General features: G+C 52.4%; 1 protein-coding gene across 5 annotated transcripts in view; it reads right to left on the bottom strand.

Annotated features, from left to right (window-relative positions):
* Nucleotides 1–24,104, bottom strand: part of TNRC18 (trinucleotide repeat containing 18) — a 51,474-nt gene that overhangs the window by 7,740 nt on the left and 19,630 nt on the right. The window contains exons 5-19 of one of the 5 annotated variants that reach the window (XM_084536253.1): nt 22,950–23,052; nt 22,582–22,787; nt 22,224–22,370; nt 21,507–21,691; nt 20,143–20,566; nt 18,690–19,643; nt 17,949–18,124; nt 17,202–17,338; nt 16,598–16,726; nt 14,667–14,841; nt 13,268–13,631; nt 10,402–10,677; nt 3,057–3,296; nt 1,034–1,476; nt 522–680 (exon numbers count right to left, since the gene is read on the bottom strand). In XM_084536253.1, the coding sequence (XP_084392379.1) occupies nt 522–680; nt 1,034–1,476; nt 3,057–3,296; nt 10,402–10,677; nt 13,268–13,631; nt 14,667–14,841; nt 16,598–16,726; nt 17,202–17,338; nt 17,949–18,124; nt 18,690–19,643; nt 20,143–20,566; nt 21,507–21,691; nt 22,224–22,370; nt 22,582–22,787; nt 22,950–23,052 (4,118 nt within the window). The remainder of the gene's footprint in view (nt 1–521; nt 681–1,033; nt 1,477–3,056; nt 3,297–10,401; nt 10,678–13,267; nt 13,632–14,666; nt 14,842–16,597; nt 16,727–17,201; nt 17,339–17,948; nt 18,125–18,689; nt 19,644–20,142; nt 20,567–21,506; nt 21,692–22,223; nt 22,371–22,581; nt 22,788–22,949; nt 23,053–24,104) is intronic. The other 4 variants (XM_084536255.1, XM_084536254.1, XM_084536256.1 and 1 more) reach the window with 4 other exon arrangements.

Below are 24,104 nucleotides of genomic sequence, written 5' to 3'. Positions count from 1 at the left end.
GCCACATCTCACTCCTGGAGGCTAGGAGAGATGCTAAGAGCAAACAGCTCTAGCACTGCTCTGCACAGCGCTCCTGAGAGCCTGTCTTCACTGAACAGGCAGCAGACACTGCTCCTTTTTCTTCTCAAAGCCCCACGATCTGTTTCTTGCTGTTACACACAGACCAGAAGCATTACACTCAGAAATCAGGTGAAAAGACATAGAAATGTGTATTATGAGAGAAGACAGGCTAGAAAACAGTGGTGACCTGGCTAGGCTCTCCCTCCACCACCAACTCCATGCCTTGGAGAGAAATCCTGCCTGCTCATTAATTTGAGGCATGAATTCAAATGAACAGTAGATGGTAGCAGCACGTACTACCTGCTAGCCTTCCTGGGAATTCAGGCTTCTCAGATTTTGCCTGTGACACACCAAACATACATGTAGCTGCTTTCTGTGTTTTCCCTCCCTCACACTCCAGAAAAAGAGCAGGGCTCTGCCAATCGCTCTCCAGCTCATACAGTCTAGGACCAGCCTCTCACCTCTTTTTTGACCTCCTTGGCTTTCACCTTGGCTTTGCTCTTCTTGGTGGAGCCCAAGGCATTTGCCAGGCTGACCCGAACATCAGATGGGGAGCTAGGGATGCCAGGAGGAGACATGGATGAGGAGCAGCAGGGTGCTTCTTTACCTTTCTTCCGCTGCTAAAAAAAAGAAAAAAAAAGTTAAAAAATAAATAAAAAAAGTAAACACTCCCATTGATAAAGATCCAGGCCCATAGAAGAAAGGTAGAGCAAAGCAGGTTATGCTCAGGTAGGGTGGCAGCCAAGCTTTCAGCTCAGAGGAGGAGTCAGCAAACAGGAGATGACTGCCACTGCCAGCCAGGGACAGCCCTCAGAAGGCACCAGGAAGGTGGCACAGGGGACAAGGGGCAGTCAGACAGCATTTGAGCAACCACTGAGACGGGACTGAACCCCCCCCTGCTCCCTCCTAGCAGAGTTAGTCATTCTCCTTTTGCTCTCAGCTCCCACACCGATGCTGTCAGCATGTTCCTCACCTTGTTCAGCTCCTTCCTGTCCTTCCCCTTGCTGCCCTCCTTTTTAGGGCTCATGGGGGCCCCCTTCCCACAGCGCCCGGGCTTGGAGACAGGAGTGGAGCTGACAGGAGCCGTGGGGGTCAGCAAGGCCGAGGACGTGGTGGCATCGTGGAGGAAGATCCTCTCGCTCCGGCGCCGGTTCCACAGGTCATCGTCGCTGGCCTCCAGCCCAAACTCAAAGCTCAGGTCCTTGGGGGACTTGAATTTCTTCAGCTTGCGGCCTTTCTCAGCCCCAAGCTTGGACTTGTCAGAGCTTCCAGATCCCGGGTCGAGGCTGCTCGGAGTCTGGCTTGGTGGGATGCTGTTTGCCTCCAGCGGCCCCTTCTTCCCCCGCAGCAGCCCCGAGGGCGACTTCTTCCTGATCTTGATCTCACTCTCCGAGTCGGTGTATTCAAACTCCGTCCCTAGGTGCAAAGGATTCAACCATCAGTCAAAGCCCTGGCTCAGCCCAGAGGGGCCACGTCCTGCTGGAAGCTTTTGGGCTCCACGGGAGATGTCATGCCTGTTCCACACAGCCCTGGTGTCCCCTTTTCAAACCCCACCATCCCTAAGGCAAAGATCCCCTAGCCCTCCACAAGAAGCAGTTGCTTGGCTGAAGCAGAGCACAAACCCCACAGACTGAGCTTTCCGACCCTTCTGGGTGCAGCCCTCTCCAGCCTCACATTTGTTTCTGGAGAACAAGCTCCTTAATGAATTGAACAAACTCAGATTTCAAGCTTATTTTTTCCCATTGGCCAAGAGACATCACCACGCTTATTTATTGGCTCAACTAATTATCTTAAAGTCAAGAAACATAAATGGTCTTTTGTCTGTGGCAGATGGAAATCCCCTCGTACTGCTCTGCATTACAGGCACAGAAGTACCCAGCACCCTGAAATGCTGTAATGACACCAAGGTGTTCCAGAACCTGATAAAGGAGAGCAAAATCACAGGCCTTCAAGGGCAGAAGGGAAACTGAGGCAGCACCTGCACATCTCTGTGACTTTGCCTTTAGACCAACATGGTCTTAAATCAGGCCTTGCCTCACGCCAGGAAGGTTGGCAGAAATTCTCCTCAAGCCCCACAGTGAACAGCCCCTGTTATGATAATCTGTGCTTGCAGCAGACCCTTGGGAAAGGACAGCCACAACTGAACAACGCTCGTGGGTAAAAGAAAACGTACGAGGCACGAGCATGGAGGGAAAGCATCTTCTTTCAGAAATTCAACCTGCAGGAACCTGCTCTCCTCTTCCACCCAAACCTCTTCCCCTGAGACAGCCCCGGCACGAACAGGGGAAGAGCAAGCCTGTCAAAATCAAAGCTGGCAACGCTCGAGATGAAAAACCCATTGGAAATCACAGCGCCCGTGCTCCTCCCTCGCTGCCGCATGAGACAATTTCTAGATGCTTCCAGTTTCAAGGAGGGCAGGTTACAAGGTGATAAATTCTTCACAGAGGCTGTTGGAACAAGTTGGCAAAAGCCTAATATAGCATGGAAATGGTGCTAAAACAAGCTGGGCTCCCAAGGAAGACATCATTTTCCATTCCGGAGCATGCTATAAATTCCATTATCACTTAATAAATATTAATAGAGAATTTATAAATGGAGCCCGTATAGATCTGTCTGACTGGGAACGATGTCACCCAGGGGCACTTGTGCAGCCAGGCATGGGGAGGAGAAGAAATGAAACTCCTACTGCTTGTAACACCGAAACTGATACAGGGGCTGGCATGGCAAACACGTGAGCAGAGGAAGGAACTCTCATTTTGAGTCTGCCTGGCTGGTTTCCACGGGGAAGCTGATGGCATGGGCTAATTGAAGAGGTTTTTCTTCTGCTTGGGTGTCTCTGCTTCTCTGTCCCTGCCTTTAGCATGAGAACCAGGCAGCCAAAGGCAAGGACAGGGCGAGACGTGGCTGGGTAACAATCTGCTTCTCTGCAGCACCGCTGGGACCTCCTGAACCTTCCACCTTGCCCCCACGGCTCCAACCCTAGGCACGCAGCTCACCCATCAGGCTCTGCCGCTCCTCCTTCTTCTTCGCCTTCTGCTTGGCCTCCAGCTGGATGATGGAAAGCGGAGGGGGCACGATGGGGCTGGGCATGGCGCTGGCAGCAAACCTCGCTAGCAGGCCCAGGCCGCTCTCGTCAAGGGCAGGCGACGACAGCCTGTCGGTGCCGTCGGTCCCATAGTCCTCCGCTTCCTCCTCTTCCTCCTCATCCTCCTCCTCCTCCTCCTCGGAGCTGGAATCTAGCACGCAGAAAAGAGGAAGCCCGTTACAAACCTCACGGAGCCGTGCGCCAGCCGCATTTCCACCCCAGCCTCTCCTGCCGCTCCGTGCTCACCTAAAGGAGCACTGAGCCACCCAGCAGCTGAGCCAGAAGATGCTGGCCATGGACACGCACGCGTCTCTGCGGCCAGACAGCTGGCATCACCCTGCCTACCACCACCCCTTGAAGGACACAGCAACACGGGATGGCCCCGAGGACCCATCCGAGGCGAGGGAGGGAAGAGCAGGGCGCCGGCGGGGATTTGCAAAGGAAGCCAGGCACCCCTTCCCTGACAGCTCGCGGGAGGGATTTAAAAGCTTAACTCCTCCGAAAATCCCAGCCGGGGAGCTGTGGGATTCCCCTCCCGCCCACCACCTCGTCCTCCAGCACAAAATCCGTCAGCACAATCAGAATCAGGGATCAGCACGGGAGGGGAATACCGGGGACCAGCCTGCGCCAGGGCAGCAGGCGAGGAGGACATGGAGAGGAGAAGGGGCAGGAGGCAAAAATGCAAAGTGGGGGGGGGGGGGGGGAGGGGGAAAGGGAAGTAATAATCTGAAAGCGATGGGTTTGGAATGCAGGAGGAGGGAAACTGTATCTGCAGATGAGAAGAGACAAAGGGCGAAAATGACGTTTGCTAGGAGCGGGCTGCAGCAGTTGTGTTGGAGATGGCAACAAGGAGCGCTTGAACGCTCTGCCTCAAAACTCCCTGCCCTTCACTTCCCTCTCTACAGCTCAGGCTAGGGAAGCCCAGCTCGGGAAAGGCAGGACGAGCTGCCCACAGCGTCATTCTGGCAAAGAAAGCAGCCTCGCAGCCTGCCTCTGCTGGCACACGCAGAGCACGGGGCTGGGATTTTCCTTGACGGGGTGTGCGCAGCAGGAACTCGGGGGCAGATGCTCCGAGAGGGGTCTCTCTCCCTTCCCGGCAGCACCTCCCAAGAGCCCTTCATCAGCCCAAAGGCAATTAATTTTAACGACACCTCATCCAGGTAGCTCTGGCGAGCCCGAGTCACCACACCGAGGCACGTACGCCACACGCACACACACACACGCATATACGAGCGCATATACACACACAGATTTCGGGTTTTAACTGTCAGAAGTGGCTCTGCTAAGGCAGATTTCATCTCTCTTGAAATTGAGGGCTTAAAATAGGATCACCGAGGTTGCTGAAAGATTTCCACCGCTAGCAGGAGCCCTGCTCTCCCCGCCTGAGCCTCCCCTGCCAGCCGCTGGCCCCGCGTCTGAAAGCCGGCCAAATGAGAAACCAGATCCCTTCAAAATGAGCTGGAATGAACACCAAAATCCTGTTCTTTTCACTTATGCCCTCTGGGATAGATAAAAATGTTCTCCACACTTGGTTGTTAAAAAAAAATACAATAACACAAGCATCAGTTTTCCACTCTGGCTTATTTTTCCGTGACATTAGAAATAACAGGAACATCAGAAAGCAGCGCTCTCGTCCTTGCATTTTATCAAATGAAGTAATGGCCAGCCTTTTTTTTTTTTTTTTTTTTTTCTCTTTTTCCTTCATACAAGGAGAGCTTTTCTGCACAGCATCCATCAGATAGTCACGGAATACTAATTCTTGACTGCATAGAAATCCCCTCCCCGCCTCAGTCGCTCAAACTGGATCCTTTGGATATAAAAATGCTGCTAAACCAACAGCCCTGCGGTAAATGCCGAGACATCCACACCCCTCCACGCTCCTCGCATAAAAACCACATGCAAAAAAACCCCAATCCACAGCAAATTAGGATCACACTCCTTCCCTTCACAGAAAAGGGGGCGCAACTGCTGTTTTTCTACCACGGTTTGCCAAAAAGAAAGGATATTCAGATGAATTTGGCTATTCTGAGGTGCAGGAGCCACCTGCCTGAAAGCAGCAAAGCCATGCCCAAGTTCCTAAACCTGCTTTATTCCACTCAAAAGTGGGATGCCCCAAGTCCCACCAACAAGCACCCTGGATTTGAGACCTCTTCCTCACAGCTAACTAGGCTCCAAAATTCAGTAACTCTCAGCAAAATCAAAAAATAATATAAAAAATCAGCTCATCCAGCCCTTCGTGTTAGACCTAAAGTGCTGGCCGGGCCAAGAGCATCTAGCCTGGGCAGGTGGGTAGAAAAACGGGCAGAAAATGGGGGAATTTTGCAGGAAAATCCCTCCCCGACCTGTCCCACAGGACCGCCACGCAGCACACTTCTCCTTCAGCACTTGAGGACTCTTCCCCAGCAGCCAGCACGGGCTCTGCAGACACGAGGGTATCAAGCTGCTACCGTATTTCAAACGCACCAAGGTGAAAAAGATTTAAAAGCCACGATGAAAGCAGCTATTACTCATGCCACGGAAAACGTGCGATCCGGTAACGCACCCGGCAGTTATTCTAACCTCCGTCACACACACGGTGTCACACCACGGAAAGACAACCCAAGATAGCCTCTCGTCAGCATTTTTACCTAAAACGCTTATATTTTTATCTGCACGAGATTCAATTTTCAGCCTGAAAAAAAAAAAAGAACATTTTAACACATTCCCAGCCTGCACCCACAGCTCTCTCCTCCTCCACCTCTCGCAGCGAGGGCAGCTCGTTAGCTCTGTTCTGCATGCACAGCGCAGCCCGGCTCCTCTTCCTCCTCATTTCCCAAGAGATGAAAACCACCAAATTAAACAAACCCAGCACACGTTTGGGGCTTCTCTCCAAATCCATCCACTTCTAAACTAAGCCCCCAGATTTATCTTCCTGGTGGCAAATAAGCTGCTGGTTCGCTATGGCCAACCGCGTGGCCCCTCGGCAAGACTCATGATGCCCGTGTATAACCTGAAGCTGGAGTTTTACTCTCCCTGTACCCATGTGCAGGCTTAAAATGAAGTATACAGAGATGTTTTAGACAACCTAAGTCTCAATTCTTTCTCCTGAAAAAAAAAACAACCAACAAGAAGAAAAAAAAACAATGGGACAAAAAAAAAATCCAAAGCATTTTTCCAACTATAATTCCGTAAACACCAAGCCAAGGTGAGGAAAAAATATTCGAGGTTAAAGATGGCTTTTCTGACATTTTTAAGAGCATGTATATGCGTGTATATACCCACACATGCAATCACACACACACACACACAATTCCACAGCCAGAACAAACAAAAGACGTATTTAAATGCTATTGGAACCAGATGAACTGGAGTCAAAGATGACTTTTTTTTTTTTTTCCAAAAAATTTTACCTGCATTAAATTCAGAACCAAAACCAAATTAAAAATGCTAAACTTTCTCACTGCTTTTAACAGCTAAGCCACCGTGGCGTTTTGCTGTAGGAGAGGCATAAATGAAGATGAACAGAAATTGGTTAAGCAATTTGGTTTTCAAAGACTGATGTAAACAAGGCGGACTGAGGAGGGTATGAAGAGGGAAGGCTTGGGAAGGGGAGGGGAGTAAAAACACACACTTAAAAAGAGTCATTTCACATTGTAAAAAAAATAGCATGATTTTTTTTTATAACACCAAGCAGGCCTACAGCATACAAAGCAGGCTAAGTACAGGCAGACTTTAGACAGCTACTGGGTCCTTGACATCTGATTTGTGTGATCTGTCCAGATTCTGGAGATTGCTTATTTTTGAATTCCCAATTTAAGACTGTATTTTGTCAAGCAAACCAATTCTCGTAATTTGCAGGTTTTTTTTCCCCCCATACGTGCTGTGCTGCTGACTCCAGAAGTACTTATAAACAGGATAAAACGTTACGACTATTGCGTGGGCTTGGCTGTATGGCGAAATTAGGTATCCCCCACTGTTTTGTCCACGGGGGTAAAAACCATCCTCCAGGTCAAGGAAAAGGGGACAGGAAAAAGGTACTAATTTCTTAAGGAAAATAGACATGGATGAGGAAGAAATGTAGGTCTTTGGTCCTGGGAAGTTCATGGCATTTGTTACCCATCCTGATGGCCTTCAAAGGTCCTACGTAGCTAGCAGTTTTCCCTCCGAGGTCACCGGATGAAACCCCACAAGCTCTGTCCGTTACCAGCACAGCAAGGCTGTGTTTGGTCTGCAAGAAAGCAGTATGTCCTACCTCTTCTATCTCAAAGCAGACGAAAATAAGCTCTCCTGCAGCTACTAATCCTGTATCTGACACAGACAGTGGCAGGGACATGGCCATCCATCACCCTAATACCCAAACAGTCTGCTTTGTGGCTCAGAAACCTTTAAGAGCGTAGCCTTGCAATGCTTCTCCACCTTGGATCCGTCTGTAAATCCTTTCATTTTGCTGGGATAAGGGGTTCCCCAAAAGGAAGTCTGCAAAGAGTGAAGCAGTTCTGGAGTCCTCAAACACAGACACTCAAGCAAATCTTCCATGCAAAACTGTTCATGGATAGAGGAAAGTCAAAAGTGGACAGCAATCATCTTCAAAATTAAAAGAACCGAGAGAATGCAAAGAACTACGTGTCATTATTCACGGAGGTAACATCGAAACATCTGAGGCTGACAGATGACATAAAGAAAAGTTATTTTGCCTACCTACATAACAATGGTCAAGGTTCAGGTTCATGGCTAGTGACCCTCGCTGAGAAGTGTCTGCCCTACAACCAGCCAACCACTTTGCTTCTTTAGTGCAGCGTGAGAGCAAATGCAAGAGACCGACACAGACATTCAAAGCATCATGGATAGGGGCAGGGGTGAAAGGGTTGGTCAAGCAGCTGCAAGGAGAAAGCGAGCACTTCTAGAAAAGCTGAGGTTATTAATTGGTTTAGTATCAGGGAAAGCCATTAGAAACCCTATTACCCAAATATCCCTTCAAGTAATGCTTCTGAGAAAAGAACTATAAACCAAAAGTAAATAAATAAATAAAAATCATTTGCAGAAAGAACAAAACTGTAACAATAATCCCTCCCGGCCTCCCTCTCCATGCCCACCTCCCACCCCAGGAGGTTTTGCATCTTTGGTTTCCCCACCATTAAATGACACCTCAGAAGGATTTACAATGCATTTTCCCATTTGTTCCAGATTCCCCAACCTCCTCCCGTATCCCCTCCCCTCCCAAGACTTTATCCCATAAAACTGGGATAGGTTTTTGGTGTTTTGTTTTTTTTTTTTTTCTTTTAAAAAAGCAGACAGGTTATTTGAAAAATAGACAAAGCCAATTAGGGACGAGTTACCTATCTGCTTACCTGGAGCAAAACCAAAAAGCAAACCCCCCAGAAAATCAAAAACATAGCACCTAAAAGGGACTGATATACTCAAAATTTCCAACAGTAGCAAAATAAACAAAGAAAAGATGCAGAAAGGAGCAGGGAAGGGATATCAAGCTGAACGGAAGTTAACACACATTCTTTGTGGAAATGTGGCAATCTCACCACTACATGAAATCCACTATCCCCAGAACATTTTGGGTTCTCTAAGGAATAAATCTAATTTCTTTGAAACATATTTCTTTTTGTTTTTCTTTTAGATGCATCGGTGGGTCCAGCCCAGAATCAAATCAAACCAAATCAGCATTCTGTATCTTTCTGCTGTGTTTGATTTTTTATCTTAAATTTTCTTTGGAGGATGGGTTTGGAGGGAAGGAAAAACAAACAGGTGCATGGAGGAGATTAAGACCAAAACCTAAGAAAAACAAAAACAAAGCAAAACTATCCAGCCCCATTTTCAATTAACAACTGTCTGAGCAGTGTGAAATACTAAAAAGGCTTTTGCTGTGCTACATTCAGATCTGCCATGTAACTTAATGATAACAACTGGGGATGCTCTTGCTTAGCATTCAGCCCAGACGAGCTACTTTCTTTTGGGAGCCGAGGGCTCATTAAAATGACCTTTCCCCATGATTATTATTTAATGAGTGAGCTCTAAAACAGAAACCCCTTGTGTCTCTGGAGGAAAAGTCTCAAGTAATCTCCTTTCCCACTGAAGTACTAATGACAGGCTGACAAAAAAAAAAGCTGTAATAAAAAAATATTGGGGTGAGGGTGGGGGATGGAAACCATAGACTCAAGTTTAATGCAGTAATTGCCACATCCTTGAGCACTATGGGTTACGTCCAGGCATCTGAAAAAATTTACCACCCAAAAGGGGCATAAAAACTTGCCGTATACATTTTGAAAAGTGAAGAGAAAAAAAATCTCTGGCTCTCAAATAATGGGGACCTTACACACAGCAGCAGCAATAAAGACCGAGTTCCTTCACGTTTATCTGCCTGCCTTGAGAGAGTCTATCAAAAGAGGAAACAGGTTGAAAAAAAAAAAGAAAAAAACAAACAACAAAAAACACTTAGATGAACAAAATAAAAATGAAATTAAAGGGGTGGGGGGTGGGAGAGAGGCCTAGGCTTTATTTGGACAAAGGCAGCGAGCGACAATTGCTAGCAGGGATATTTGAATAATAGAGAGTACCCAGACTAGGTTAATTCCAGTTCTACTCATGGGGAGTGGGAGCAGGAGGGGGATGCAGAGCAGGATGAAGTGAAGCGGCAACCTAATCGCCTGATAAGAGACACAGCAAGAGAGACAAGGTACACAGGTTTAGTTAAAAATGAACTCGATATGTTTAATAAAGCTTGGTATACCAAATTGCAGTACAAACATCAAGTCACACGGCCACACAACAGTATCCCGGTATTAAAAAAAAATAGAAAAGAAAAAGAAAAAGTAACTAAAAAAATAAAAAAGGCTTCTTCCAAACTGCTACAAGGCCCATGCCAAAATAAAATAACAAGAAATAAAATAATAATAATAATAGTAATAATAATAATAATAATATAATGGTGGTGGTGGCAGCAAGGAAGAAAGTGAGGGAAAAACTGAAGGGAAGGAAAGGAACAGGAAAGCAGGGAGAGGTGGACACTAAAACCCAGTTGATATAAAAGCTCTAAAAGAGCCAGCCAGTAATAATATCACAATGATACAAGTACAAAAAGATAAAAAATAAACGTCGGGCTGATAAAGCAGGCTACGCTGCCAAGAACAAAGATGGCCGCCCTGGCTCCGACCATCAAAATGGCTGACCCCAGCCCGCCAGGCCCCTACTCACCCCCCACCCGCCCACTCCCCCGCAGGCATGGCGGAGGGGTGCGTTTGGGGTTGCATTTGCTATATGCTAGTAACCTTGATCAAACGAGTCCTCCGAGGAGTCGCTGAAGGAAGATCCTGCCTCGGCCTCCCGCAGCAGCAGGCAGAAGGGCTGCTTCCGACCCACCGCCACCTTGGGCTTCAGCGGCCGCCCGGCCGCCGTGCTGCGGGGGGCTGCCTTGGGGCCGCCGGCCGCCCGGCCACCCTTCCTGGCCGCCGTGCTGTAGAGGCCGGGTGGCCGCGGTTTAGGGGCGGATGGGGGCTGTGCCGGCCACTCGTCCCTCAGGGATCCCTCCTCCTCCGAGTCTGTATCTGCGGTCAAAGCAGGCGGGAAGAACGTTACCTCAGAGAACAGGGTTGGGTTTTGTTTTTTTGAGGGGGGCAAAGGGCTGTTTTGGTGCATTTCTGCGTGAAGAGGCTTTACACCAGGAAAGAAAAGTGCCTGCATGAAGGACTGTGTGCTGCCATGTCCTCCCTGTCAGGCCCTCCATCACAAGTCTCAGGTTCAGCAAGCAGGAGCCGAAAAAACACAAATATGTATTTCCTTCTTTCAGTTACAAATAAACACTCTCCATCTAGGCCAAATGACCTCTTTTTCTCCCTTATGGCAGAAATGTTTTCAGCTCAGAAGAAAACCAAGGTAGATGCTTCCATCATGAAATGCGCACCAAAGGTGCAGTGATGCCAACCAATAACTGGGCTCAAACTGAATCAGTCTCAACCATGGTTATGCTCCATCCTCTGACCTAAATCCTAATGGACCTAATTCAGTTTTCTACATAAACTGACTCTCCCGGAGGGTTTCTGACAGAGACAGCCAGAGCAAGCCCAGCTGCTAAGCGGCATCGGGTCTAACTCCGAACCTGCCACCCCAGACACTCAGCAGCATGCAGCATAAAGTACATCAAAACACAGCAGGGATTGAGACTCCCTGATTCACAAACCCCAACTTTATTCAGCTGTCCTGCTCTGCAGGCAGTGAGATGTTATCCAACCGTCCCTTTCCAGAACCTGATGAGTGCAACAAAAACATTTGGTGCCCCTGGATACAACAGAAGCAGGTAGGAACGGTCACATCCCGACTCACAAACACACTGACTTGGTGTTATGGACACAGACTGTTCCAGCCTGGGAGCAGCAGCAGATGTTCTCCAGTATCAGCCCTGATTGCATATCACTCCCACCCCTGTCATGTTGGATGTGGAGAGGAAAGAATGAGGGGTGGCAATTTAGAAGGTTCAAAGCCCAAATACACAAAAGATTCCGTGAGTCTAACTTCCATTAAAATGTGCAGGAATGGGATACTCATCTCGCCTGTTGGATCTACGCCCAAGGTTTTCAGGACTCCAGCTAGAAAATCACGAGGTTGGGAGACACAAGCATTTGGCACCAGTCCCATTCTCCTCCACAAGAGCAGCCCACCAGACACGGGAGGTGCTGCCATATGCTCGCCCTGCCTTCCCAAATCCATCACGCTTGAGTGACCAAATGACAGCCTAAGGCCCTTTTCCCTGAACCTGCACACAGCTGAAAAACAGCGTATCAAAGCTGAGCCATTCCTGAGTCGGTTCCTCAGTAACAATAATCCTCTGCTCTGAGATTCATGTGGCAACAGGGGCACAATCCTACACCAGGAGACTCATTGCAGAGAAGAGGACTCAGACTGCAGCCCCCTTAGGTCTGGGAAGGAGTTTTTGATCTTGAAACCACAGCACCAAGTGCAAGGACACTGTGAAAGCTCCTTCTGCCAGCAAGGGTCTGTGCTGCCCCACTTACCTCCCCATTATCTCCAGAGCTCCCAGTTGAGGAGCCTTGGGTCTGTTTCTGGCAGCAAAGTGCACAAAAGCAGCACTGCTGGGCAGTTTGTACAGCACAACCAGCCAAAGGCTGTGTTCAAGTTCAGTGGACACAATGGCTCCTATTTTACCACGTAAATGGTTGATTTCATGCCAAACATTTGTTCGGTTGGAGAATCACTAGCTCATCATCTTCCCCATTAGTGAAATTGCTAAACTGGTCTTGCACTGCCACATACATTTGTTATGCATATGAATACCCCATAAGAGTTTTAACATGGGGTTTAAAGAGCTGCAAGCAAAGGAAAAAGATACATATGTAAGCGAGCTAAGACAATTAAACAACCAGGCCACAGACCATAAACTCCAAGTCCTTCACATGCTCTCTGCCCTGGTGTCTGCCTGAGCTGTTAAAGACTCTTCTACGCCTGGTCCTATGACCTTCCCGATGCTACCTGAAATTTTACAGATTTTTCCTTCTGTAACAGTGTCTGCTCATTTCAGGGAACCTCTGCCTTGGGTGTACTTTGGGTGCATCAGAACACACAGGATGCCAGAGTGGAGATGAACTCTGACGAGACAAATGGGAAGGCTACGCACAGCCAGCCAGGAACCGAGCCATGGCACTAGGAAAACGCAGCAGGATGCTTACAAACACCAGTTCCCCCAGCAAGTTTTGAGTTCTCTAGCTACCTGCACAGTATAATCCTACCCAAGTCACCAAGGGCCTGTAAAGTGAACTGCTAACCACCTCCTGAGAGGAGAGGCTGTGAGTATTCATCTGACAGGTAGATGGAGAGTGTGTACTCCTACTGAAAGCAAGGACATGAGTTCATGACTTCCTTCCCCACTGATATTCAGAACAACACAGGCCAGGAAGAGAGGCAGTGATGTCTGCCACCTCTTGGATGGCGAGTCAGGGGGACATCTCTTGCTCACCCCAAAGACACAGTAGCATTAATTAACCAAGGTGTAGGTCACCTTTCACCTGTGAGCAAAACCAGACCCAGCTCCAACCAAGACCACTACCAAGAGGCCACAAACCCCCACCACAAGCTCCCACAACAGATTACGCCGTAAGAAGAGACAAACGAAGGATTACTTACTATAGGAGTAGCTGCTAACTTCAGATATTGCTGGTGAATGGGAAACCTTGAGCTGATTTTTCACTTTTAACCCCACCTCCATCTTCTTCATTTTGGCAGCCACTTTGTTTTTACCTTCCTTGGCGGTTTTCAATGACAGGCCCAGGTTCTTGGCCAGGCTCTTCTTCTCCTCCTTGCTTGGCAGAGCCTCGTGAGGCGGCAGGTACCTGCTGCCACCTCCACCACTTTTCAGCTTCCCCCCAGAGCTGTCAGCAAACTTGAAGGGGGATTTGAGCTTGTCTTGTTTGGTGAGCGACAGGGCCTTGTCAAGCTTGCTGGCTAGCTGCTCCTGATCTGATGGTACCTTCTTTTTCTTAAGCTTTAACTGTCGAGGTGAAAGGAAGGGACACAAGTTAACACAGAGCAGGTAGCGTGGCAGACCCCAGGGTTTTTACCTAGCCCTCATTTCAGTCTCTTGTGCTTGCCAATTAACAATGCCTCAAAAGGAAAATCTTAATTTCCAGTTGCCCTAGCCCATCACAGTGCCAGGGAGAAATAGCAAAAGGTACAGCTTCACTATTATTGAATAGTGCAGAATCTCAAGACTAACTCAGAAAAAAATGAATTTTCTTCCAAAATAAACATATTCACAAATCACCATGATTTGGAGTTCTCTTCTTCTCACCTCTTGGTTTTTAGGATTTATTTGGGTTGGTTTTATAAGCTTTTTTCTAAAGGATTAAAAATCTTCTTTACCCCAAATTCCAGCCAAATACAGATTTCCATGTAAGTAACCAGCTGCAGTGGCAGGGATGCCAAGAAGACCCAAATACCTCTCAGCAAGAATATCAGCACCCCTGCATTACAGCCAGGGCTGTTACACCCATTCCATATTTTCTTGCTCCTTGAAAAAAAAGTAAATTTACTTTACACATGCTACAGCGAGATAACAGCAGCTGTAACTCAGTACTTTGCCTGCACGCATTTTGGATTTCATCAGCAGCTTAAAGCTCCAGTAAATACATCACTGCTTCAATAGGAGCAGAAGAAGAGCCTGCATTTAAAATAGCAAGCTCGCACTCCCTTGCTCAGAAAATCTGTCCCCCACTGCTGCCTCGACAGCCAGAGGAGTAAGGCAAACGCTGCTCTGGATTCAGTGCAACACTGCAATGCTCTGGCTGGCTCAAAGGTGCTCGCTTTTACCTATTACCAGACCTGCCCAGCCTCCATACGCCAACACTAGCTTTTGTGAACACCCCTCCACTGCAGAAAGCCCTCCCTTGAGGAGCATCTGAACACAGGTGAATTGAGAGCAGATGCTGTAACATCAGGAGGAGTTATTCAGCGCAAGCCAACGATGGCAAAATGGGAAAGAGCTGCTTTTGGCCCGTGGCTCTGCATTCCCCATGAGGGCACTGACCTCGTTTGAGAAGCTGGGAGCCACATCGTGCTCTTCCCAGCTCTGATTCCTTCCTTTCATCTTGCCACTGCTGCTCTCCACATCCTCGTCCTCCTCTGGGAGGGCCCCCTTGTGCCTCTTCTTCATGCCCTCGCCAGTCTCAGAGTCTTCGGAGAGCAACAAGGACTTGCTCAGTCTGCAAGCCAAGCACAGGATGGGTCAAGGTGGGGGGGGGCTTTCCTCCCTGTGATCCCCTCCAAGCTCAAAAGTGAGGTTAAATGTCTCCTAGGAGAGCAGAGATCCTCAACGGGAGCCAAATCCACTGTGAAGTGACAGCAGTTTGGACAAAGTGAGGGCCTGCCTCTTGTTTTCCACCAAAGAGAAGAGCCAAGGAGCCCTCCTCGCACACTCCTGGCCACCAGCACAGATGAGGGGCCTGAAATCAGAGATCTGCAAGATCCTGAAAGGAAGTGTCTGGAGTAACAGCCACCGAAAAGTGCCCAATTTGGTACAGATCAGCAGAGGGAAGGCTGGACAGCTGAGCTGGCCCGTAGGCCTTTTCCCACCTCTGTTTTCACAGACTCCGTAGGTGCAGAGCTGCCCAGGGAGGTGCTGCACTGCCTGGGCACCAGGCTGCTCGGGTACGAGCAAGGAGATGGGAAAGAACCACCACGCAGGGACAAGGGCACCCTGAGGACCGACCTGCTCAGAGGGCAGGCAATCCACTTTACAAGCCTGGCCCCAGTGTGAGAGGCGTTTACGGTGTGTGTTTTTGGTCTCTCCAGGATTTGAGGGAGGAAAGGAGAGGATAAATAAATAATAAAAATAAAAAAAAAATAAAAAAATTATGTAGGTGAGACTAGAAGCACGTCTTTCACTGCTCCCCAGCTGTCTCCAGAAGCGATGTGATGGATGGAGAGATCCCTCAACACCTCAAGACCTCTACCAAGCCTCCATTAACAGCTCCCTCACGCCGCCTCCTTCACGCTAAGCCTGCTGCCCACGTCAACACAGCCTCCTCAGCTTCCAGCCATCTCCCCTCCCCTCTGTCCTCCCTGCTGACCACTGCAGACACCAAAACCAACACCTCAGGCCCTGGACACTGGCTGAAAGTGCATTTTCACCTCCCACGCCAGGTCTCTCCAAGCAGCGTGGGGACGGGCGCACACAACACGCTCACGCACGCACACACGCACGACTCCAGCCACCTCCGGGCACCTCCGAAGAAGAGGAGCAAAATACAGAGCCACCGAGAGGAACAGATCTTCAAAGGCACGTGGTCAGTGGGAGCTGGGCACCTGAGGCTAATTTGCAGCCTTGAAAGGATGTTTGCAAAAATACGGAGCACCCAAGGAGGCAGCTCGGAGGTGCCTTCCCTTTGGAGAGGCTTGGCCATCGACGGGTGGCTGGATGGCCAGCGGCGGTGTGAGCCACACATCCAAACAAGAGCAGCTGGACTTGCAAAAAGAGAAAAAAAGCAGGAGAGAGAACGATCCAGACAATCGAAAAGAGCAGAGGTCAGGCCAAACCAACTCCCACTGATGGAAGGCACAGGAGATGAAGACAGAAGAAACGCAGCAGCAAGGCCCGAGGAAGCAGCTAACCTAGCCCTGTCCTTCCTTTTTTTTTCTTTTTTTTTTTTTTTGACACCAGCCTCTCTGCAACGAGCCCTGCGGCTCCTGCTCTCCCGACAGCACACGAGGACGCTTCCCCATCACCAAGAGCTCGCCTCGCAGGCTGCTCCGTTATCTCAGCACCTCCCTGCTCTGCCTGCCCTGCCTGTGCCCAGCACCACGGCCGCGAGGAGGAGGCCAGCTCCGTGCTCCCACTGCTGCTGCCAGCAGCCAGCCTGCCGACACATCGCCCCCACTAGCGTCCGAGATGCTCTCCCCAAGTGCGACCCTGTGCAGCGACCCTGCCATTTTCCCGGCTTCCCCAATTTCCAGCCTTACTTTCCACTCTTGCTGTCACTCTTCCCTCTCTCCTTAATGGGCGACAGAGCGCTTGATCCAAGTTTCCTCTTCCTGGGCCTTCCAGGGCCTCTTCTCGCCAAGCTTCTACTTTTCTCGTCATGCTTTTCCCTTTAAAAAAACCACACGCTTCACTGTTAACCAAGGCAACAACGGAAAAAAGAAACAAAAAGCAAAGGGGAAAAAAAAAAAAAAAATCAAATTTTGCAACCAAAAAAGCAAAACAAACGAGAGAAAAAAATAAAGCAAATAAATCCAAAACAAAAAGAAAAAAAAGGAAGAAAAAGGGGAAAAAAAAATGAAAGCAAGCGAGAACGGGAGCCAACCCAGAACCTTCGCCTGTCACCGAACTGCTAAACTGAGCTGCTGAAGCCAAGGTTGTCTCTAATATGGTCTCCCAGCTGCATTCACCAGTGCTCAGGCTGCTGTGCCACATAGCCTAGGAGTGTGTTGTGCAAAGCCCTGGCGAGCCGTACCGCGAGGAGAGGAAATGGAGGGATGGAGGGCTGATTTCTCTCCGGCACCAAGGGGCAGTGCAAGTGCCCAGCTGGAAAAAAAAAGACGGGGTGAGCAGCCTGCCACTTACTCGGAGTCCCGGCGCCGCTGCAGCTTGACCAGCTCCCGCTGCTTCTCCTTGTAGCGCCGCTGCAGCTCCGCCAGCCTCATCCTGTAGTCCAGCTCCATCGCGTCCATGTTCTCGATGGCCGATTTGATGGAGTACATCTGGGGTGGGGAGGAGAAGGTCAGGGCGTGACCAGCAGTGGCCAAGATCTGCAAAACCCTCCGTGCTTCCAGCACCCTCGCCCCCCACCCTAGAGCTGGACCGGAGCAAAACCAGCCAAGCCGAGCTGCTCTGGGGCTTGTGCATGGGATGCTAAGAGCTCTGCGGGACAGCAACCCTGGGAAGCAGCCTCCAGAATCAACTACACCCATGGAGTGTCTTCTCCCTTATTTATCAAAATATTCCATTTTGGAACATTTACTCGCTGGGCACAAAAGAATTTGGCAGTCTCTCCCACGGGGAAGAGTCGGGAAAGAAAAAGAAAGGAAAAAAAAATCCCTGCTGCCACTCTCGCTGCTTATCCCCCCGCTGCCAAAGCGCTAAGATAGGAGCTCCTGCTGGCTCTGTGTTACAGACACCCCTTCTGGGGCTGCGGAGAGGCCTGCTGAGATCAGTGGTGGGGATTTACAAACGAGGGAGGAGGCTGGATGGCAGCTCCCTGCCTCCTGCTCGGCTCCCAGCGCGGAGGGAAGCGCTGGCAAACTTTGCTGGATGCACACGGGCGACGCGGGCTGTGGCTTTTCGGGCTGAGCCACGCCACGAGCTACTTACGGGCTCATCTTTCTTCTGCATCCAGCTGTATTTTTTGTTGGGATTCAGCTCTCGAGGCAGCCGGATGGTTTTCAGACTTTCCATGAAGGGGGTGGAAAGTACTTCCATGAGCATGTGGGTGCTGGCAGCCAGCAAACTCTCCAGCGTTGGCCGGACAGGGAAACTCTCTGGACCTGCTGGGAGGGATAGGGGGGAAAAAATAAAAGCTACAGAGGTTCATCCTGCAACAGCAGCCCCACAAGGAGAGGCTGATGCCCCTTTTCTGGGCTGTGGCAGCTCACAGAGCCTCCCTGATGCCCCCGACCCCTACTTGAGACCTCCCGTTGTGCCCAGCCATAGCGCAACTGGCAGCTCCCACCACGCCTGGCCTCAGGAAGTTACTGGAAGGTGAGATCTTTCCAGGACCTGCCAAGCTCTTGGAAAGCATCCTCTCCAGCTACTGGGGCCTCCCGTGCCAAACCCCGACAGCCTGCAGCCTCGGTGCCTGCCAGCAGGGTGTTACCCTGGCGGCTCCGAGCAAGTGGGGCTCCCTTTCCGCTCCGCATACCGCGAGCTGTCTAGACACGGAGAGGGCCTTTGGGAGGGGAGGGCAGTCCAGAAGCCACGTGCACCTCAGCCCACTGCACCAAAAACCTGATTCCGACTCCCTCCAAAGCGCCAGAATTTGGGGGCACCGCTCCTTGCTGCGTGGCCGAGGGTGCGAGGGACACCCCACGGCCGGACGGCGCTCCCACCACTTACTCTGCATTTCTTGCTTGCGTTTCTCCAGCTCCATCTCGGCGATTTCGCTCAGCAGAGTGATCCCCTGCAGGAAGGAGTGCTCCAAAGCCTGCTCAGGTAACACCTCCAGCTTCACCTGGGACGGGGCGACGCTGGCAGCGGGCAGCAAGGAACAAGCCTGCGGCATTTCCGTGGCGGCCACCAGAGCGTTCATCCCAGCCAGCGGGTCGCCCGGCTTGATGTCCAGAGCCGGCATTTGGCACGAGATCGCCTCGTCCGTGTAGGGTGGGATCTCCGGCCCCTGCTCCCCTTCCTCGGGGGGCAGGCTGGGGAACTCCCTGCCGCAGGGCACGTCGGCGCCCTGCAGATCCATGGCTACAGAGGCTTCCTCCCGCTGCGGCGTCAAGTCCATCTGGGGCGGCTCGGTCTCCGCGTGCACGAGCGAGCCGTCGTAGTCCATGTGCACGGAGCAGCTTTCTGCCCCGCTCCCCGTCTCCGCCGGAGCCTCTGCTTCCGCGGGGCAGGCCACGACCTGGTAAGGAGGCGGGCAGCTCTGGAGATCCTCCTGGTCCTGCTCCATAGCACCCAGGGCCTCGCCTTGATGCAGGAGGAGGTTGCAGTTGTCCACGTTCTGCACCGGGACGGCGGCGGCGGAGGCGGCGGCGATGTTCAGAGCCCCCATGTCCTGCTCGCAGATGCCCTCCTGGCTTTCCTCCATCTGCACCTCCGATTTCACCCGCTCCTCCAAGGACTCCTCTTCGGCCGCCGCCTGGATGGGTTCTAGCATTTTGGACGGAGACAGGTGGATGGGTTTGACCTCGGGAGAAAGCTCCATGTGCTCGGAGCCCTCGGCAGGCAGCGGGACGTCAGGAGCCAGGCCGTCCGCATCGGACGCGGCGGTGGGCTGGAGGAGGTAGGGGTAGTGTCTTCCGAAGGAGGGAGGCAGGGACTGGAATGGGTATCCCGGGGGGATCTCTACGAGACAGCAGAAGGGATGTGTGAACGTCCAGGTCTCCCAAGCAGCCCCCTCTCTCACTAAGGCACAGAGAGGGGTTCCCTTTGCTTCCATCAACTCTCATCGCTTCCTTTTTCACAGGGTGGCTGCTGGGGAACCTCTCTCCTGGCCACGATGCCACCCTCTGCCTCGGGCAGCAGCCCCCAAACATCCCTTCTCCACCTCCCCAGCACCCTACTGCAACTGGACCCCGCATCCTACCCCCACGGAGACCTCAGCTCCGGAGGAACCAACCCAGGCTCGACCCAAGGGAAGAAGAAAGCCCTCAGCACCAGGTGCCCCTACAACCCCAGCATCGATCCCAGCCCCTCACAGCACCCCGGTCCTTGCCTCTTGCATCTCAGAGAGGAGCGCCGTGGTTTTCTCTAGGGGGAAAGGGTGGAAGCAGGAAAGAGCCGAGGAGAAAAAGGGAGGCAGGCACAAAGACACCGGGACTCTGCCAAAGCAGGGCTCTCTTACCTGGGAACAAGGCCTGGAACGGACCGGCAGCCTCTTTTTCCAGCTCCAGGTCTTTCTTCTCCACTGTCTCGGGCGCCTCTTCCTTTGGAGGGATGGCAGGGGCAGGGGGCGGAGAGGCGGGGGGCGGGCTGGCAGGATGGGAGCTGGGGGTGGCGGGGTAGGAGTAGGCTGGCTGCGAAGGTGGCTCCTCCATCTTTTGGATCACCTCAGCTTTGAGCACAGACACGGGTGAGGCCCTGGGCGAGAGGGGAGGTGGACTCACAGCCTTGCTGTAGGACGTGGAGGCGCTGGGAGACAGCACGGGAGGTTTTCGGTGCACCAGGCCCGGGGCAGAGGAGGGAAGGCCCGATTTGGCACTGTCCAGGCTCCGCTTCGTCACCTTCTCCTCCATGTCCGCTCGCTGCTCGCTTGCCTTCAACCTCTCCTGCGACCAGAGCAGAGCACAACTCAGCACGGCATCTCCGCCTGCTCCTGGGAAGCGGCGCAGACCCAGCGCCCAACGAGGCCCAGACCTCATCCGATCAAAATTAGACCTCATCCTATCAAAAATAGACCTCATCCTATCAAAAATAGACCTCATCCTATCAAAAAACACACTCCTGACTGCGGCACCACTTTAAGGCCGATCTGATGGAGCACTGATCTCAAACCAGCACTTCCTAAGTGCCAGGACAAGAAGAATTCAAGTGTTCAGAGCTAGGACAGGTCTCCTGAAGCACCTGAACGACGCTCTGCAGGAACAGATGTAGATTGCTCTGGGACACATCATGGGGTCTGTAATAGTTTTCTTTACAAAGCCCCAGCTCCCGGAGCCACGTGAAGGGTGTCTCAGCTTTCAATCACAACCAGGAGGAAGTGGTTTCTATTTCTAAGCCTCCAGACTGGCGAGCACACACGTGAAACGAAGGCCGAGAACCAGATGACCACTACAAAAAATTAACTGGGTGCAAAACACACCCCAAGGAAACCTCCCCGCTGCCAAAACTGCCAGGTGGGTGGGAGCTGGCTCCAGCACCCAGATCACTGCCAGCATCGCAGCTGCTTCTCTGAGCTGCCACACGAGGCTTGTTTGGAGGGAAACAGGGCTGAAACCACCCAAATCAGGGACAATCCCAAGGATGGAATTAAAGCCACGTGCTCTCCTGCCACCGCTGCTCCAGGGCTTGACGCCAAACCCCTTTAACACCACCCCACCTCTGCGTGCTGCACTAAATCCCGCAGCTCCTGGGGACCAGCACTGCATTTCTCAGCACACCCCTGCCCTTAAAACACCCCTACAACACCCGCGGGGCTGTGCTCTCCCCCCAAAAAACCCCCAACTCGAGGCTCTTCCGCCTCCAAGCTGGAAGCTCCCGAGGACGTACCACGAGCTGGGCGCTCCTCTGTAGCTCCATGGCGTGGGCCGCTTGCTGCTGCAGGATGTAGAGCTCGTGCTGCCGCAGCAGCTGCTGGTGGGAGAGCAGCTGGAGCTGGTGAGCGTGCTGCAGGGAGCTCCGGGTCGGGGGGTACATGGCGGGCCACAGCGGGGGCGCCCGGTCCATCAGCTCCGCTGGGGAAATGAGCAGAGGCACGGTCAAGGAGGCGCGAGGACAGGGGTGGATAGAGGGTGAGAGGATTCAGGGCTGCTCAGGGGAAGCGGATCTACCCCAACCGCACGGTGTGGGGATGCCGGACATCCAGCTATGCAAAAACACAACCAGAAATGCGAAGGGGAAGGCGTGCTGTCTTGCTCTCTGCAGCCCCACTCCCACTGACGTGTAGGTCCTGAGGGTCTCCGACTTGCTTTGCTCTTTATTTGTTCTCTTGCTTTGCTCTCTATTTCTTTCTACGATTCTAGGCAGCCTTGGTTTGCCCATCCCTGCCTGATCCCAAGAGCAGATTCTCCTAACCGAAGAGCCAAACCCCACGAGGTCCTCCACACGATGAGAAGCCAGCGCAGAAGACGACACATTTCCACCTCCAAAACGCACCCAACAAGAAGCTGCTTCACACCCACCCGAGAGCTGCAGCTGCTGGTCCCCACGGGTACGCACGCTCCCATCCAGCCACCTCCAAAGCCTCCTCCCCTCCTCGGGACTCACCAAAATGCGGTAAGTGCTCGCTGGGGATCACGACAAGCTGCCCCGACTGCGGGTCTCTGGCAAACTGGTAGGCAGAAGGGAGGGCCCCCCCCATGGCAGGGGGGAAGCCTGGAGTCATGCCCTGGTGCAGGGAAGGGTGGCCGAGTCCTGGAAGAAGGAACAGCACGGTCACAGCTCCAGGGACACGGGCAGCTCCTACCCGTGCAAGAAGCCACCCAGCATCCGACAGCTCCACAACACCCCCTTCCCAATCCCCTGCCATCAACGAGCAGCCTCACCGGGCACTCTGAGATACCTGGCAGTGGATCACAGCGGTTTGGGCACCCCGTGGACGTGTCGTTGCCTCCAGGGCACTCACCGTAGGGGTGGCCGGCCAGCCACATGGAGGGGCTCCCCGTCCTGGGGAGCCAGGGGTGCGCGGCCAGGTGAGAAGCGGGGTCTGCAGACCAGCGCCCCGAGCCCGCCAGGGCCGGGCCTCCCGTCACCATCAGGTTGGAGTTCAAACCGTTGGTGGCGCAGCCGGAGGGATGAATCCGGGCGAAATCCGCCAGCTCCTTGCTCTCTCTGGTCATGGGGGAGGCAAGAGGGAGAAGGAAAGGAAGGCGCTGAGTGCTACGGGGCACTGGGGGAGCACAGGGGGACGGGGCCAGCTTGTAAAACAAGCGTGATCCCAAATGTGGCTTGTGGTAGCCACGGATGGAGACCCCGTTGCCCTCTGAGCCTCACCTGAGCAGCTTCTCCTGATCCCGCTCCAGCCGCCCTGCCAGGAGGTGGCTGTCCCGGTGGCGGCTCCTCTCGTCCCCGCAGTCGTCTTCCGAGCGTCCGTGCCCTAGGAGACAGCCAGAGCCATCAGAGGCGAGCAGCAGCCCAGGACGAGCTCTCTCTCCTCAAAACTACCAGGTTCAAACCCCAGAGACATGGCTGGGCTGCCTACGTGACCAAGATGCTCTCATAAAAGGGGTTCCTGGGAGCACCCGGCTCAAGGTTGGTATTTTTCAAGCCATCCAGGGACCAACTCACCACTTCTGGCCGCTCTCCCAGGACAGGAGAGCCTCCAGCCTGGGAGCAGCAGGACCAACAGGACCATTTTTGCCAAAGGACGGTGGTGGATTTCCCATCTCAGAAGGGCACAGGCCCGGCTAAATCCCTGCATCAAACCACACGGTCAGGCTGAGCACATCTCACGGGGCAGGGATGTGAGCTGCGCCTCTGAGAGGCTCCTTCTGCTCCTGTAAACCAGCCTGGGTGTGCTCCAAAGCCCTGTCCCTCTGCAACAGGCAGCGGCAACGTGACAGATGCTGAGAAAAACATGGTTTTTCTCAGGGCTGGGTGCTGCAATCCAACCCCGGAGCGGGCATCTGCATCCCCCCTCCCACACCACACAACAGGAAAGGGGCCGGTGAGGCAGGGGCACAGATGGCAGATGAGGGCAGGAGTCCAAAGAAGGGGCTAGGTGTTTGGCTGGAGCAACAGCTCGTCCAGAATCCTAAAACACAGCCTGGCAGGGCAGCAGCTGTGTCTGCGAGGGGAGGAAGAAGCACACCCTCAGCTGCTTTTTGCTGGCCCTGCTCGGAGCAGGTACCGTGGACCCTCTCATTTCATCCAAGGTCTCCAGCTGCCTGATTTTAGGCTTCCTTTTCCCCAACTACTCTCTTGTACACACATTTCTTCCACATTTCCCTGTCTGTTGGTGACCCCCAAATCCCAGCCCTGCTTGCAGCGAGCTGCCAGACGCTCTAAAGGGCCATCAGTGGGTCCAGGAGGAAGGTGCTTGGTTCCCCACGGCTCTGGGTGCTCCCTGCCAGCACATCTCCAGCCTGGAAGATGCTCTGCACCCTGCAGGGCTCGGCGGCCTCGCATGGCTGCACCCTGGCCCCCGGC

The sequence above is a fragment of the Aythya ferina genome (genome assembly GCF_964211825.1).
Source record: "Aythya ferina genome assembly, chromosome: 15".
In the NCBI taxonomy this organism is placed as follows: domain Eukaryota; kingdom Metazoa; phylum Chordata; class Aves; order Anseriformes; family Anatidae; genus Aythya; species Aythya ferina.
This window is presented reverse-complemented; position numbering and strand designations above follow the sequence as displayed.